This window comes from Hippichthys cyanospilos, chromosome 2, assembly GCF_059441005.1.
Source record: "Hippichthys cyanospilos isolate Australia breed blue-spotted pipefish chromosome 2, RoL_Hcya_1.0, whole genome shotgun sequence".
NCBI classification, from domain to species: domain Eukaryota; kingdom Metazoa; phylum Chordata; class Actinopteri; order Syngnathiformes; family Syngnathidae; genus Hippichthys; species Hippichthys cyanospilos.
The window spans coordinates 16,030,719-16,046,172 of record NC_142370.1 but is presented as its reverse complement, the minus strand read 5'-3'; the positions used below and the strand labels follow the sequence as shown (position 1 = coordinate 16,046,172).

Genomic DNA, 15,454 nt, shown 5'->3' with positions numbered 1-15,454 from the left:
TACATTTCCACACGTACAGAGACACAACAGAGGATTTGGGCGGATCGATTTAAAAGTAGATCTTTTAGATTTTATTGACCATCGGTTGTCAGGTCACAGCGTAATGGTAGGTCTCATACGTTAATTTCAGCTTTGGCGGCCCCTTGATCTTCTACTCCCAAAAGGAATCCACTGTCTGGAGACTTTTTCGGCCCACTGGAGGTACACATTATAGTCAAGGGGGAGGGAGAAAAGCACACGCGAGAGCAGTAGAAAAACATTTAAGGAAGCAATATGTAATTATCTGGACTGTTTTTCTTGTGGGGTGGGCAGGCTCGACATGGGGGCTCTTTAGTGTTTGCGATGTTACTCACTGGTGATGGGATAAGCTGTAATTTTCCATACGTGTGTGTTCTGTGTAGCGATCCGTCCATATGATGAGTTGGGTGAGTGATTAAGAAGTGCATTTCCCGTTTACGTGTTTCATGAAATGAAGTCATGTATAGGAAGTGGTAAGACTACTGATTTAGTTCCGTTTAAGTTTACGCCACACCTTCGTGACAGAATTGTGTGGAAGTGGTTGAATGGTCAACGTGAATGCGTTCTAAAATGCCCGTCAACGTATTTTGTAGGTTCATACATATGTGGTAGATATACTGTCTTTCATATTATTATTAATGCATTGCCTTTACCTTAATAAAGATGCATAATAGATCTTATAATGTTTGTTGCAATAAAAATGACTCAGACCTTAAAAAAAAACAATTCTAATCACCATTGCAATTTTTTGGAGGGGAGTCAATTAGATTATTTTGCAGAGAAAGCACACTCAGATCAGCTTCTCAGAATCTTTTTTTTTAATGTGAATATTTTTACATTTCGCATTTGCACACTCACTGTCGCTCACAGCTGGATGCTGGAAGAGGCGCTTTAATCATCAGTTCCATAAAGAGACATCCTAAGAGAGATGATGCCTGTACATCACGCGGTGGAGGAATCGCATCAAAATGTGTTCGTGTAGCGTTGATGCTACTTTGGTTTTCACAAATAATTGACATATTGTTCTATCAGCTCTTTAAGCGTGTAATGATTTGACACGCTCCCTCATACAATACGCAAAGCACTTTTGGGTCCTTTCAGCACTAGATAATGGAAACTTCGATCGCTACCAGGGGGTTGCTGCCCTGTGATGCCTCTGTTGCCAGGCTCTCTCATTGGCTTTCTACCTCCCCCCACTGCGCAGATGTTTACAAAGAGAGATCACCAGCTCACAGTAAAGGGTTCAAGTTGTCCCTTCGGGCTGTTGCTATGGAAATAACCCTGCTATGGTTGCTCATTCATCTTTGATTAATTGTTTTTTTTTTTTTTTTCCCGTCATTGCTTTTTGCTTCTACAAAGACCTCATCATGGGGACATTTTAGCTTCAAAACAAACAACAGGTTAAGGTTATTCCATTTGAGCTTTCCGTTAGTCTACCACAGCGTAAAGGCAATATGCAAGAAATGCTTAATGTGAGTGTTTTTTTTCGCGTCTTTTTAAACTCGTGCTATAAACTCTTACCTGTGAAAAAAATCCTGCCTCAGTTCTACCTGCATGGGAAGTCATCTTTTTTTACCTTTTCCCCTTTCTAAATTGCACACTACCGTGCCTAGCTACAGCAACCCACTGGGGCCAATTAGAATGCCAGCAGAGCCAGGAAGTGCACAGCAGATGCTTTTTGCCGCTATTTATTAAAATCCAATCTGCATGGAACCCTCCAACAGCTCGTTAAACTACCGTTAATCTAATTAGCTCTCGCTTGCCACTGTTTTGACCACATTACCAAATACAAGGGTCTCGACTTTGCAGTTTTGGCTGATTAAGTCAGTCCAGCGCTGAGAGGAGATCCTCAGAGCTGTCAGTGCTTTTCCGCCCTCTATTAAATCACGCACACCGACTTCTGCTTTGATTCCGGTTTGGAGTTGGAATTAAACTAACTGCGAAGGAAATAATAGCTACAAGGTCTCTGGTGCAGCCTACCAACTTGAAGGCACATTGTACATCATGAAAGCCCTGGATATCCTGAAGGTACTGCATGAGGACTGAATGCGCTATTTTTTTCTAGAGCTGATATATGATTATGTACCATGTACTGTGTATGATTCTCACTGTCATCTTGTGTTGTTGTTTCCTTTAAAACCAAACCGCGACCATGACTCTGCACTTCCGGCTGTGGATAGTTTAGGCCAGGCTGTACTTTTATTTGATGAGCGCTGCTCTCGAAATGATTGCCTGCTTCTTTCGGCTCTGACATCTGTGAGGTGGCTTTGACATGCAGTGCTGCTCATTGCTTACAGATGGCTGATCTGACATGGCCCTGTAATAGCTTCCAGATGAAATTATATATAGTTTCAAGATATGTCTAAAACCACCAAACCTCACCTATATTGGGTGATTCATAGATTTTCTCAAATCTGAAGATTCTGCGGGGAGACATTTAATTAGATGATGATAGGTGTAGTTTAAAAGAAAATAGTATGGGAAGAAGGATTAAACATCAAACAGCTTTTGTTTACGCTCTCTTTTTGTCGGACATGTTATATAAGACCGAGGTAATAGTGTTGCTATTGCCTGCAGATATTCATAAAAGCAAAATGAATGTCTACATACCCAGTAAATGCATGCAAACGAAGCAAACTATAAACCATCTTTCTTACTATGTTCATGAAAATGAGTTCATTTTGCTTCCTTCCAACCTTTTGCATTCGTTCATTTTGCTTCCTTCCAACCTTTTGCATTCGTTCATTTTGCTTCCTTCCAACCTTTTGCATTCGTTCATTTTCCGAGTGGCTTATCCTCACTTGGGCGGACTGAATTCTTTCCCAGAGTGACAGGTATAGTAGGTACACCCGTAAGTGGTCACCAGACAATCACGGCGCGCGCACTGACAAACAAGCATTCAAATTCACATTCACACCTACGGACAATTTAGTCTTCAGTCCAACTCCCGTTGATTGTTTTTGGAAAGACACTGGATGAAACCACACAAGCATTTGGAGAAGGTGCAAACGCCACACAGGAAGTCCGAAACCCAGACTCGAACCACGACCTCTGAAGCAGTCATCCGCCTTTCCTTACCCCCAAGTTTACAGTAGATGTATTCATTTGTACACTGGCTGAATAAGTACACACGCATACAGCATCCATTATTAGTTTCTCAAATTCATTTGATATTTTTGTTGCACTGCGTAAGGAGCCCACTTCTTCCTTAAGAGCGCATCTTGGTAAAAATTGTTGAAAAATGACCTATGATGTTTTGAACTTGCATTATTCTTACTGTTGCTGCTGTGTTAACCATGGCTATTTATCTATTGATAAACACACTAAGGCTTGGGGTGTTGAGGAAAAGCTGTTTTTTGTACTTCGCTTGCATTTATTTGGTGCCCTTGCATATGTATCATTGCAGATTTGCTTCAAACCATTAAGCGTGTTCAACAAAGGAAATCTCCCCTAACCCTTGATGAACTGTAAATGAACTGTCACCCAAGATCAAGGTTTAGCAGAACACAACCGGTTATCATATTGACTGGTGATTGAATTTGTTAGAAATTGTTTCTTGTGGGGAGTTATCGCATATTGAGTTTTTAGCAATTTTGCCCTGTCCCGGTTTTTAATCTTGCCCTTCTCGTTGCCGGCTTTTGGGATCATTGCTGGGAGTGCCCCAGCTAAACATACCATGGCCTGCATGAACATTTTATGTGCTGTTTTCGCTCTTAACACCTTGCCTGCGGTCTCACCTGTCCGTGGGAGATTTGCAGCTGTTGACATCTGGAAATTAAATGACGCAAGCAAAGACAATGAAATCAAACTTCTTCTTTTTTTCTTTTCCTGTCATTGTGTCCCATATTGTTATTGCTTAGAGCGAGACTGCATGCCTGATAGACAGCACAGTGACTAAGAGCAGTAAATTAAACTCCGTGACATGAATTATCATGTCTTGTCATCACCGTTGGTTGTTATGAGTCGGTACACTTTGCAGCTAAGCACTGCAAGTCATTTACATGCCATGAACACGTCTTTTTTTTTCCTTCCGCTGTAGGAATTTTTGTGGCCACTGCGTTGAGCTCACATTTCAGAGCGTCAAATCAAAAGGGGCTGCGCCTTGCACTGCGCTGTATAGCAAACATGGAATTCTCTCGGGCAGCTGTAAATTTGTTTGGAATGTGTACTCTTTATTTCTCTTTGTGTCATTTTGAGCAAAGTAATGGCGGCAGCTCGGTGATGAAGAAATTGAACTTATGATCTCATGTAGAACTTTTCAAGGCTGTTTTCTAGTTGTATCCGATGTGTATAGTTCTTAAGTGTGCCTTATAAAGCATTTTCTGTCTCATTCATGCAAATGATTATTCAGGGGATATTTGTTTTCATGACAGAAATATATAATGTATTCCCTTGTTGATGCTTCCACTCAAACTGGAGGCCATTGTTGTACTCATCGTCATTGTTTTTGGAGCACAATGTAAACTCTTTGCCACGCGCCTGTGACACGCTTTGCCACAATGGCCATCATGTAAAGAGAGGTTTGTTTCTACCAAGTCAATACAGCTCACAGATAAGTCCACGCTGCTGCTCTTTGTATTAACTGATGGTGATGATGATGATGGCGATGATGCACACTGAACATTACGACTGTGACTGAGGAAATGCAGTCATACTCAGGAACCCACACGGTTACCTGCTTTTATTGCCTCATTTTCACGTCTTTTAAACTGTCAGCTTGTATGTCTGAGCCCGTCCTTCGTTTTGCGTCTCCTCTTTCTATTTCTTCTGCTTCTCCTTCCCGTTGCTGTTTTCGTAGTGACGCAGTTATCAGGCTGTCAATTCTAATCTTGTCTTGCCGATGTAGTGCTCTCCATTTGGAATTACAGCGACCCCCAGCCTCAGGAGCACCTTCCCCCTTTTGCTCCCCCTCAGACAACAGAAATGCTGATGGGATGAGCAAGCTGAGGCTGACACCATGGTTCTGTCTTTTTTTTTCAATGGTAATCTAGAAAGCGGGGAGCAATATATATATTTAGACTGACTGGTCCTTATGGAAAAAGGGTGGTGGTCTATTACCCAGGCTCAACCAACAATTGGTGGCAATATTTTGGTTTATAACCACAATGTCAATCTGAGCTGTCACCCTACAATTTGTCCCCGAGCTTACCACAAGACAGTTTCTGACAATGAGTGTCAGACCTATTATACATCTATGTAGTTGATACATTTAAATGATACCCTCCTGTGATGCTGAATGACATTTACTTAGATCGATTGTGTGACCAGTCTTGCAAGGTGTGATTCCACCAAAAATAGCAATGAGCTCGAAAGCAGACATCCACATGCTTCTTCACCACCATCACCACTGACATCATCATCATCATCATCAGTGACAGTTGTAATATTAATTAAACAACGTGGCCTTCTCCCCACCTCTGAAATGAGGATTTACATCCCAGGTAATAATCTCTGACTTTCCCCTCAACTGTACATCGCTTCACTAGTGACTCCCACTGGTCGTCATGGGGAAAGCACCACTAGTATTCCATTGAGATCCAGGATGGTGTTTGGTGAGGTTTTGCATAGTTGGTTTTCACTGGATGCATAGATAGCGGGGCAGCACGATGGAAGACTGGCTAACATGTCTGCCTTGCAGTTCAGGGGCCCCGGGTTTAATTCCAGCTCGGCCCAGCCCTTCTGTGCGGAGTTTGCGTGTCCTCTCCACGCTTGCGTGGGTCTTCTCTGGGCAGTCTGGATTCTTCCCACATTCCAAAAACATGCATGTCAGGTGTACTGGACACTCCAAATTGCCCTTAAGTGTTATTGTGAGAGTGAATGATTGTTTGTCTCTGTGTCCAGTCCAGGATGTCCCCCGCCTACTGTCCAAAACAGCAGGGCAGCGACCCTAGTGAGGATACATGGCTCTCGAAAATGGATGGATGAATAGATAGTGGTAACAATGGAAAAACGGCATTTGTAGAATGCAATTCAAATGCAATCAGTCGCTACAACATTATATGCACAGTCTAATCTTTAGAAATGTAATAGTTTAACAGTAATTTTACATCATAGAAATAAGGGGCGCAGAATGAATGCTGTGAGGGCACGTAAATACTTAATGAGAAGTGTGTGTCTGTCAGAAGCCACATGCACGTCAGGTTTTGACATGAATTCATTCAATCCCAAAGACACAGTTTTATGGTTTTTTTTAGATGCCAGACGTCCAATCCCCGGTACTTTGCATTTCTTTCAAAAGTTTTCAAGGCTAAAGAAGGGTCAAAAAATGGTTGGTACTAAAAGAAGCAAGCACTGAAGCTTAAGGTAATTAGGCTAAGGACTCAAGCACTCGATTGCTAATTAAGCACCAAAGTCAGTGATTGCTTTAGTTAATTAAATGCCAATGTGATCATTATTTTAAGTATTCAAGTATTAAATTATTACCTTAAGTCATTAAGTCCTAAAGTAATTAATTACTTGAGATATTCTTACCTGAGAATACTTGAGAATTCTGTCGTAATTGATTGCGAGGTGCTAAGGTGTTAAATAGGCACCAGCAAGTGAGGATAAGCGGTTCTGAAAATGGGTGGATGGATGGATGAATTTCTGACTTGCCTTCCCCTTTACGGCTGAAGTCAGACCCTGCGTATACTAAATTGTTTTGTTTTTCATAGGCGACACAGAAAAAGGTCAATTGTTATGATTGCTATGCATTCATATCTTATAGTCATTAGCGTTCTACTCGTGTTTTCATTCGATACAGTATAGTTGCAGTATAAGTCCAACACAAGTTTAAACTATAACATATGGCTGATTGCACTGTTTCGTAGCTCCTGTTGATATACAAATTGCTTTAGCCTTCAAATCAGATGAGGATCATGTTTGTGATTCAAGCAAACAGACGATTCAATCGGCAAGGCAGGCAACTGTATGCTTACTGTATCTTTCATTTCAGACTGAGTACAGGAGATTTCCTTAGAGGCGCAGTTTGCTGAGTGCTTTGTTTGTTCATTCATTTTCAATGTAATTTCATCAGCATTTGTATGATAAAAGAGGCGAACCAAGAGGAAATGAAAGCCTGTGTCCATTGTTCATCGTCTAGTTAATTGCATGTTGTTGCAAGCTGTTGTCATCATCCTCTCTAGAGTGAAAAAAAAAAAAAAAAACGTGAATTTTTCTGGAATTATTGTAGCCGTATTCCGCCCCCAAACCCTCATCCCCATTTTGCTAGTTCAATTTTACCTACCTTCATTTAGTCTCTTTTCACTTCAAAGGCTTGCATGGAGCAGATGTCATATCTCACGCCTGTCTTCTGCCTCATTGCCTGGAAGTGAGGGCTGATTATGTTTTAATGAAACAAGGCAGAGTTGCACACAAGAAATGAATATTACCTGTAAACTGTGAAATAGACAAGCAATGTTCCCACGTCAGCCTGAATTGGAACATCTATTTATTTCATTTCAGTACTTTTTGTTTGTCTTCTTTTCCTACCAATTCCCATCCTGGACCTTGAATTTTGATCAGTTATTTCATGCTGTGTAAAACTGCGTAAAGCCTCTTATTTGTGTAGCGCTTCTTGTTTGGCTGAAACAATAAGACTTTCAAAGACATTCATTTCCTGCTTTGACTGTTAAAGGAGAAACACTGTCGCAGCTGTTGCTGCTGCTTAAACCCGCTGCAAGCATGCGGTCGATCTTGGAAAGTAATTATGAAATTTAAAAGCAGCAATCACAGTGGAGGCATCCTAACCAGATACCCGAGCCACTTCAGCCTCCAGGATGACCGAGCTCCTCACCCTATCTCAGGGTTCTCCCGGACACCCTGCGAAGAAAACTCATTTCGCCGCTTATATCCGCGATCTCGTTCATTCGGTCACGACCCATAGCTCGTGTCAAGAGGTGAGGGCAGGAACGTAGATCTACCGGTAAACGGACAGCTTCGCCTTTCAGCAGCTCTCCCTTCACCGCGACACCAATAACAAAATGCTGCTCGGGTTCAGATAAGGGGGGCCGTTCCTCCCAAATGCACCCCTCCAGGTCTGACTGTGGTTGCCCACGTGAGCATTGAAGTCCCCCAGTTGAACGAGGGTGACCTGAATGCAAATAAAGTAATGTCGTATTAAAAATATAGCGTAATTCATGTACCCGTATGTTTCCTCGGGTTGCTGTTTTCCTGCATTGTTCTTTCTGAGAAATCTTAAATGAGATCTTGATGACCGAGAAAACATATACAGTACAAGACTTGATTATCATTATGGGCAATTTGCCATTATGTTTGCTCTTATGCTAATGGCTGAAAATGTGTTTTGTTTCGTTTTTATTTTTAGAACCATCAAGAAATTATGTTAACTGATCTTGCCTGATACAAATGGCATCATCATGCTATCATTACTTGCAAACCATCTTGCCTTGCGACGTCTTTGCGCTCGTTCACCCCCCCGACACACACACCCTCCAATCGCCTGTTTTTGATATGTTCTCACTGCATCCAAGAAGGCAATTTTCATACAGAATCTCAACCAGGATCAGGTGACCTGGATTTGACTCCCTGTCTAAAGCCCCTCATGGAAAGTGAATGTGCATTCATGTGTATTGGTTGTTGCACGTCATGCGGATGCGAGCAGTTTACGCTTCCTGAAAGTGGAGTGAGATTGCACCATGTTATTGTAGACAGACCAAGTGATTACAGGATCTAAGTGTTGAGATTTCAGGGTTTCTTCTTCTCTCAATGTGAGAAAAAAACCTTAAAGCTCTTATTTGTCCTTTGCGTCGAAAAATATGTTATTCCTATCTTTGACCATTTCTTTCTTTTCACCATCCCAGAGACTAAACAGTTTCGCTGATATCCTGTTAGTTTGTAATTTGATCTGTTCCTTCTTTGAAGGAACTATGACCGCTCTTGCATTGAATGTATCTTTTTTTCACCCGTGTGCTCCTGTTGCTCCTGCTGGAAGTGCACTTCACCTTTAAACGCAACAATCATTCTGATATCCCAATCTAATCAATGCAATGTCTTTGTTGTTTTTAATCACCTGATTAAAGCTGTTTTCCAACTTGCTGTCCCATCGCAGATAAGCAACGATAAGCGACCCTCGGCAGAAATGATGAAGCCCAAACCCAAACCGCAAAAGAAGAAGAAGAAGAAGGATCCCAATGAGCCACAAAAACCCGTCTCGGCCTACGCGCTCTTCTTCCGAGATACACAGGCAGCCATTAAGGGTCAGAACCCCAACGCCACCTTTGGAGATGTCTCCAAGATTGTCGCCTCCATGTGGGACAGCCTAGGAGAGGAACAGAAGCAGGTACAAATGAAATGAAATGAGCGACGATTTCTGTAATATCTTATTCATTCAGGTCCTCTTTTATATTGAACTTAGAGCGTGGAGTAAGTAGTGAAAAGTATGTTTTTCTTTTCCCCACAATTAATATTATTTCAAATGTATTTTCTGCAATCCATACACCCGGAGGTGGGCAGTCCACCAGTACTGTTAAAATGTCCGTCCTTTTTTGCCAACAAACCGCCGAATGACGAAATCATTTTAAAAAGAACGGACTAAGCTTGTCGGAACTATATACAGTGGGCCCCCGGGTTACGAACTTAATCCGTTCAGCGGCTACGCTCGTATCTCGAATTGCTCGTATAGCGGGCAATCCAGACCCATGTTAATTCGTGAATGCGTGCAACGCGCGCAGAAGCCTTAGGTAAAATCATCACGCTGTATACATATATTAATATTAAGTGACATAATCTACTATACAGTTGCTTTAAATAACAAATACAAAGGAAAAATGACTTTTACCTTTGGAAAGACGTGACTTGTGCTGAGATAAGCATAGATGAGCAGAGATGAATGCTCGAAGTCAATACGGTAAATCAGATATGCTATTGGTCTTACAGTGTCAAAGTAACTTTTTCAGTCAGGGTTTTCTCTACTTCCTTCCATCCCAACCAGCTGTGCCATCAAGCTAGATAAAGGCGTTCGGCCAATAGCATATCGGCACTTCTGTGATTGACGTGTGACGCCGGCCAATAGCATCTCCGTGAGTGAGACCGGGTGACCTTAATCGACCAATAGCATATTGGCGTTTCCTTGACTGACTGATAATTTATTCGCACTTTTTTTTTAAACGGTTGGAATGTATTGACATCTTATTGATTAAAACACATTTAAACCTGTGACGGTTTTTTGTCCTGCAATCGGCACACTTGTTTTCATGTCAGCTGTTTTTCCCGACGTGAATTGAGCTGGGTGGAGGCGGAGGGGAAGTTGTGTGTGTTGTATTTACTAGGCACCACACTTATGGCTAGTTCGAGCGTCAGTTCACCGTTGGTTACAATTCACAGAATTGCAAGAATGGCGCTGTCCCAAAGCATGTCGGGAGGTCGCCGACTAACAAGACATGCAGTTTCGTCAAGCAACCATTATATGGCTCTGTAATACCAGCCGTAACAGGGTGCAGAGATTAACCTCTTGAGTCAATACGGCAACGCATATAGGCTATTGGTCTTACAGTGTTACAGTAACTCTTTCAGTCATGGTGCAAATCACGGAGATACTAAAACATCATCCTCTTATTTCTTCCTTTACCGCTGCTAGTAATTTTAGAAGCTATGTCTAACAGATAAAGTTTGCAAAGTCTTCAAAACATTCCGTTTTTCACTCATTTTGTCTACTTCCTTCCATCCTGTCCCATCAAGCTAGATAAAGGCGTTCGGCCAATAGCATATCGGCATTTCTGTGATTGACGTGTGACGCCGGCCAATAGCATATTGGCGTCTCCTTGACTGACTGATAATTATTTGCACTTTTTTTTAAACGGTTGGAATGTATTGACAATTAATTAAAAAAAAACACACATTTAAACCAATGACAATTCTTTGTCCTGCAATCGGCACATTTAATTTCATGTCAGCTGTTTTTCCCTTTAGCTGTACAAACACTACACTTAAATGGTAATATATTTAGACACCGTGAGTGAGACAGTCAGTGTGAGATTGTAAGACCAATAGCGTTCACGTTAGCGCCATAAGCATCTGTTAATGATTGTAGATGACGCAACCGCTGAATATGGTGACGCAGTTAGGCGAGAACATTTCTACATACTCAATGACTGGTTTGTCGGAATGCTCGCAAGACGAGAGGTTTGCTCGTAAGCGGAGGACAAAAATCTCCCTGATCCACGCTCGTAAGGCGAATTGTTCGCAAATCAGGGTGCTCGTAAGCCGGGGGCTGACTGTATTTTGTCTGATGGCAAGGAGGTGACGCCATTCAATTTACCAGTGGGCATATCACGATTGAATTGAAGGCTGTAAGGTTGAGCTGAGGCTTTTGTTTTAGGATGATGGAGGTTTTATTGCTATTTTCTCGGGCAAGGTATTTTTTTCTTGTGCCGTTAATATTTGGCTGATGGACTAACAATTATAGCTTGGGTAAACTTAAATGGGTAATTTGCACAATAAATACATTATTTTAATCACTGTTTTGGAATGTTTTCATGTTTTGGAAATTATTTAGTTTAACAGTTCATACCTTTGTGCTTGATCTTTGTTTTTTTGGCGCCGCTTCTGGCCGCTGTTGATATTACATACATAGTGAGAAGGATGATGTGGGCATATGAATATATTCTATTGATGTACAAACATCAGCAGCAGCACTAGGAATCTCACTCCATCTTCTTTGAACAAGACATTTATATGGCAATATTGACTACGCGTCAAAAAAGAAATTTTGTGTTTTCTTTCCCACTCATATAAGCTATGTACAGTTAGGTGCTAAAGAACTGTGTCCTCTGCATATTGTTGTGGGGAAGTCTACAGCCATCAGGAACATGTATGGCAAAAGAAATACTGTACTCAAAAATCTCTGAATATTTATTGCATTCTCATTCCTCGTATGCATCGGTGGTGAGCTAAATTACAGATCCTAGTACAACAGTCTGAATACTTTACCTGATTTACTTTATGCTATGCTTATGTCACATGTGATTCTTCATTTGCCCCTCACCCCACCTCAGTAAAGACAGACAAAAAGAGCAATACACAATCCATCATTCAAATGGTCCATGATATTTATTTATTTATTTATTTATTTATTTATTTATTTTTCAAATTGAATGGTAGACATGCCGTGCTGTAAAAAAAAGTGATGTGCTCTTTAAAACTGAGGTTGTGATGTCACAATTAGAACATTTTTTAGTATAACGTTAGTTTAACATTCATCAATGAGCACAGGAGGCTTTTTTCCTCGTAACCAAAAAAAAATTTTCCTCCCACATTGATGAATAGTTTGGGTGAGTCTTGCAGCAGGCATTAACCACTGTGTAATTACCAGAACATTGCTGTGAGATAACACTCACCTTAATGAGCAAGTTTTCCTCATTGTAAAGATAATCCATCCATTTATCCCCCACTTCCCTGAACCTTGTCAAATGTATTTTCTATCTAAATGTATTTCTTCCCACTGAAAGAAGAAGAAGAGCGATGGCAGCAATAAAATAGTCTTAAGTGAATGAAACTGAACATTTTACGGGTTGCTTTGGATACTTGCCTATACCTGGAAAGTTGGGTTTCTTTGCAGTGTGTATGTGTAAAAAGGACTGAACTGATGCTTTGTGTGTGTGGTGTTTTTCAGAAGTAACTATTTGTCTACCACTAGAAGTATTACTCCAAAACTGTAATCCTAGATGAACAACATTGTGTGTAATCAAAAACACCATCATCATCTGCAGCAGCAGCTTTCACAAGCAAAATATACATTGTCAGCCTGATACAATGGCGTACTAGTACAATGTTTTGTGCTTTAATATCATACTTAACTATATTTATAATTTATTATGGATCTGTGGCTAAAAAGTGAAACTTGGAAAATCTCTGTCATTAAGAAAACATGCTAACTTTGGTTTTTATAACAACATTCTACTGCGTTTATAAATTTAGATGTACCTTTGGGTGAAAAGGCAAATTGCGGAGAGTCTCTTTCATGGAAGTACTGTACTTGTGTAGAGTCAATTAATGACAACAAATATCCCCATTTTCTTATTTTTATTTCAATATACAAAAATGTACGCATATTACATTATATCATTCATAAAAGTCAATTACAAAAGCTATTAATTTCAAGGGAAATAGCTAGCACGAAAGAAAATGCAAACGAGCTACACGCATACAGGGCAATGCTACATAACATGATGGAGATAAGAACTAATATTAGCTAGCGTGTTATCCACACACAAATTGTTTGATCAACAAACAAACTAATTTTGGTCATATTATCATACGTCAACATTCTTCATTCGTACAACTTACAGACAGTCGTGGGCCAAATTTCGCAAACGAAACAACGTGTGCGTCACTGACTGCTCTCAAAAGCACAAAATCCTTCTCACTACAAAATGTAATATCAACAGTGGCCAGAGGTGGCGCTAAAAAAACAAAGATTAAGCCAAACAAACCACAAAGGAATGAACTGTTAAACTAAATCAGCTCCGAAACATTTTAGGGTGCCGCCCACGCAGCCCGGGGGCCACTGCTCTAAATTGTCCTTGATGTCCTGATTGTTTGTCCATGTGTACCATGCAATTGGCTGGCAACTAGTTCAGGATGCCCCCCGTCTATTGCCCGAAGACAGCTGCAGTGCGTATTTGCTCTACTCACTACCAAAGCAAACAATAAAATATTTACACAGCTGTAAAAACTAATCATTCAAAATGAAACAAAAAATACTAAATTGTTACTTTTTATTCAGCTTTTAAGTCATAAAGCATATCAACCTTGCGTTGTTTAAGGCCCTCCGCATACCAAGTATAGTGCCCAAATGTGAGCAAACCGTAAAATTGCAACAACAACAAAAAATACAGCAAATGTACAGGTAATTTTATGGTGTAGTCACTGTAGTTTGCGTTCCACTCTCGATGTCTTTGATCTTACAAAGAATATAAAATCAGTCTTCCTTGCCTTTTGTGTTGCTGAAGGGCATCTTGACAATCCCCATTTTTATGACAAGCAGCCTAATGCTTTTGTCGCTATTCAAAATCATCGCTGCTCTGCTACAGTAAGTAGGAGGTCATCAGGTTTTACCTTGAGGCCATTCAAAGGCAAAAGCAGAACACCGGCTTCTTGTGCTTCAACTTATGATTGGGCTTTGCTTTTAAGGACTCATGATATTGAATATTGTGTACTTCATGTTAGCAAGCACTATCGTACTTCTACAGCCTGCTTTTATTCAAGTGACTAGAGTATTTTTAATCATATATTTCTTATTCATCTATGTTGAATGTGTACATCTCAAACACTCACATAGTTTATGTATAATTTTACTTTATAATTCTTGAATTCCAAACCTTCCTCTCTACATGGTACCCGCCATCAATATTATCACAAAATTATTTTTACGTACAATCAGCTACAATTTTGCCCGATTGTAGCCAAAAAGAAATCACGATTATTTTGGGTCATTATTAAAATCATGACTATGATCACGATTATTCATCACGTTTGGCCAAACATGACTATTTATTGCCCTTTTTCAAACAAGCAGTATATAAACAAGGCTTCAAGGCTTGAGACTTGCAAATAATAATAATTATCTAAAATAAATCAAGTAAATAATCAACTTACTTGCTGAGGGAAAAACTAATGACAAAATTTAAGCCTAAGCCTACTTAGAACCAAGCACATTGTTTACTTTTAAGCAAATTTTAATCAATCAGCAGTCAAAATTTCATTGCTGGTCATTTCAAACCAAATGTATTCCAATTTACCTATTTTTCAAAATAGGTCTCAATCGACAGATAGTTAGCACGGTATATATTCGGAATCAGGTGAGAAACTCAACGTCATTTCACACTGGTAAATAATATATTAGGGTGAGAAAGGCCAATGCTTTTGTCATGCAAACATGTGGGACACATTGCCCCCTGGTGGTAGGATGACAAAGCGCTTGATTTGACACGTAAGGTAGACGGCTTTTTAAATGTTAATATCGCCGAGGATCTGCTTAATTAATCGTGGCAGCCGATATCGTTATCGCTATTAAAATTCAATTCATTGTGCAGCCAGAGGTTTAGCATGCCGACCTCACAGTGCAGAGCTTGCAGGTTTGCATGTTCTCCCTGCAACTGCGTGCCCAAAAACATGAATTGTAGATATATTGGACACACTAAACTCATTAGGTATGAGTGTGAAAGGTTGTGTGTGTGGGTGTGTGGGTGTTTGTCACTTTCTAACAGACCACCAGACTGCCGAATTAAAAATTGTGTCTTTGAAGCTTCAAATCATAGAAATCCAAAAAAGACGATCTGTTGTCCAGTTTATTTTACTGATCTTTCTTGAATCCTAAAAAAAATCCACAACCTATGTATATATAGTACAAATACGCGTGGGTTTTGTGTCCCTGTATGTGTGCATGCATATAATATATATTTGTATATACAGCTTGTATATACATGATATGAAATTC

At 40.3% G+C, this 15,454-nt stretch overlaps 1 protein-coding gene across 2 annotated transcripts in view; it reads left to right on the top strand.

The window, feature by feature from the left end:
* Positions 1 to 15,454, top strand: part of LOC148427571 (TOX high mobility group box family member 2-like) — a 109,615-nt gene that overhangs the window by 85,830 nt on the left and 8,331 nt on the right. For both annotated transcript variants that reach the window (XM_088441955.1, XM_088441946.1), the window contains one exon: positions 9,068 to 9,298. In XM_088441955.1, the coding sequence (XP_088298081.1) occupies positions 9,068 to 9,298 (231 nt within the window). The remainder of the gene's footprint in view (positions 1 to 9,067; positions 9,299 to 15,454) is intronic.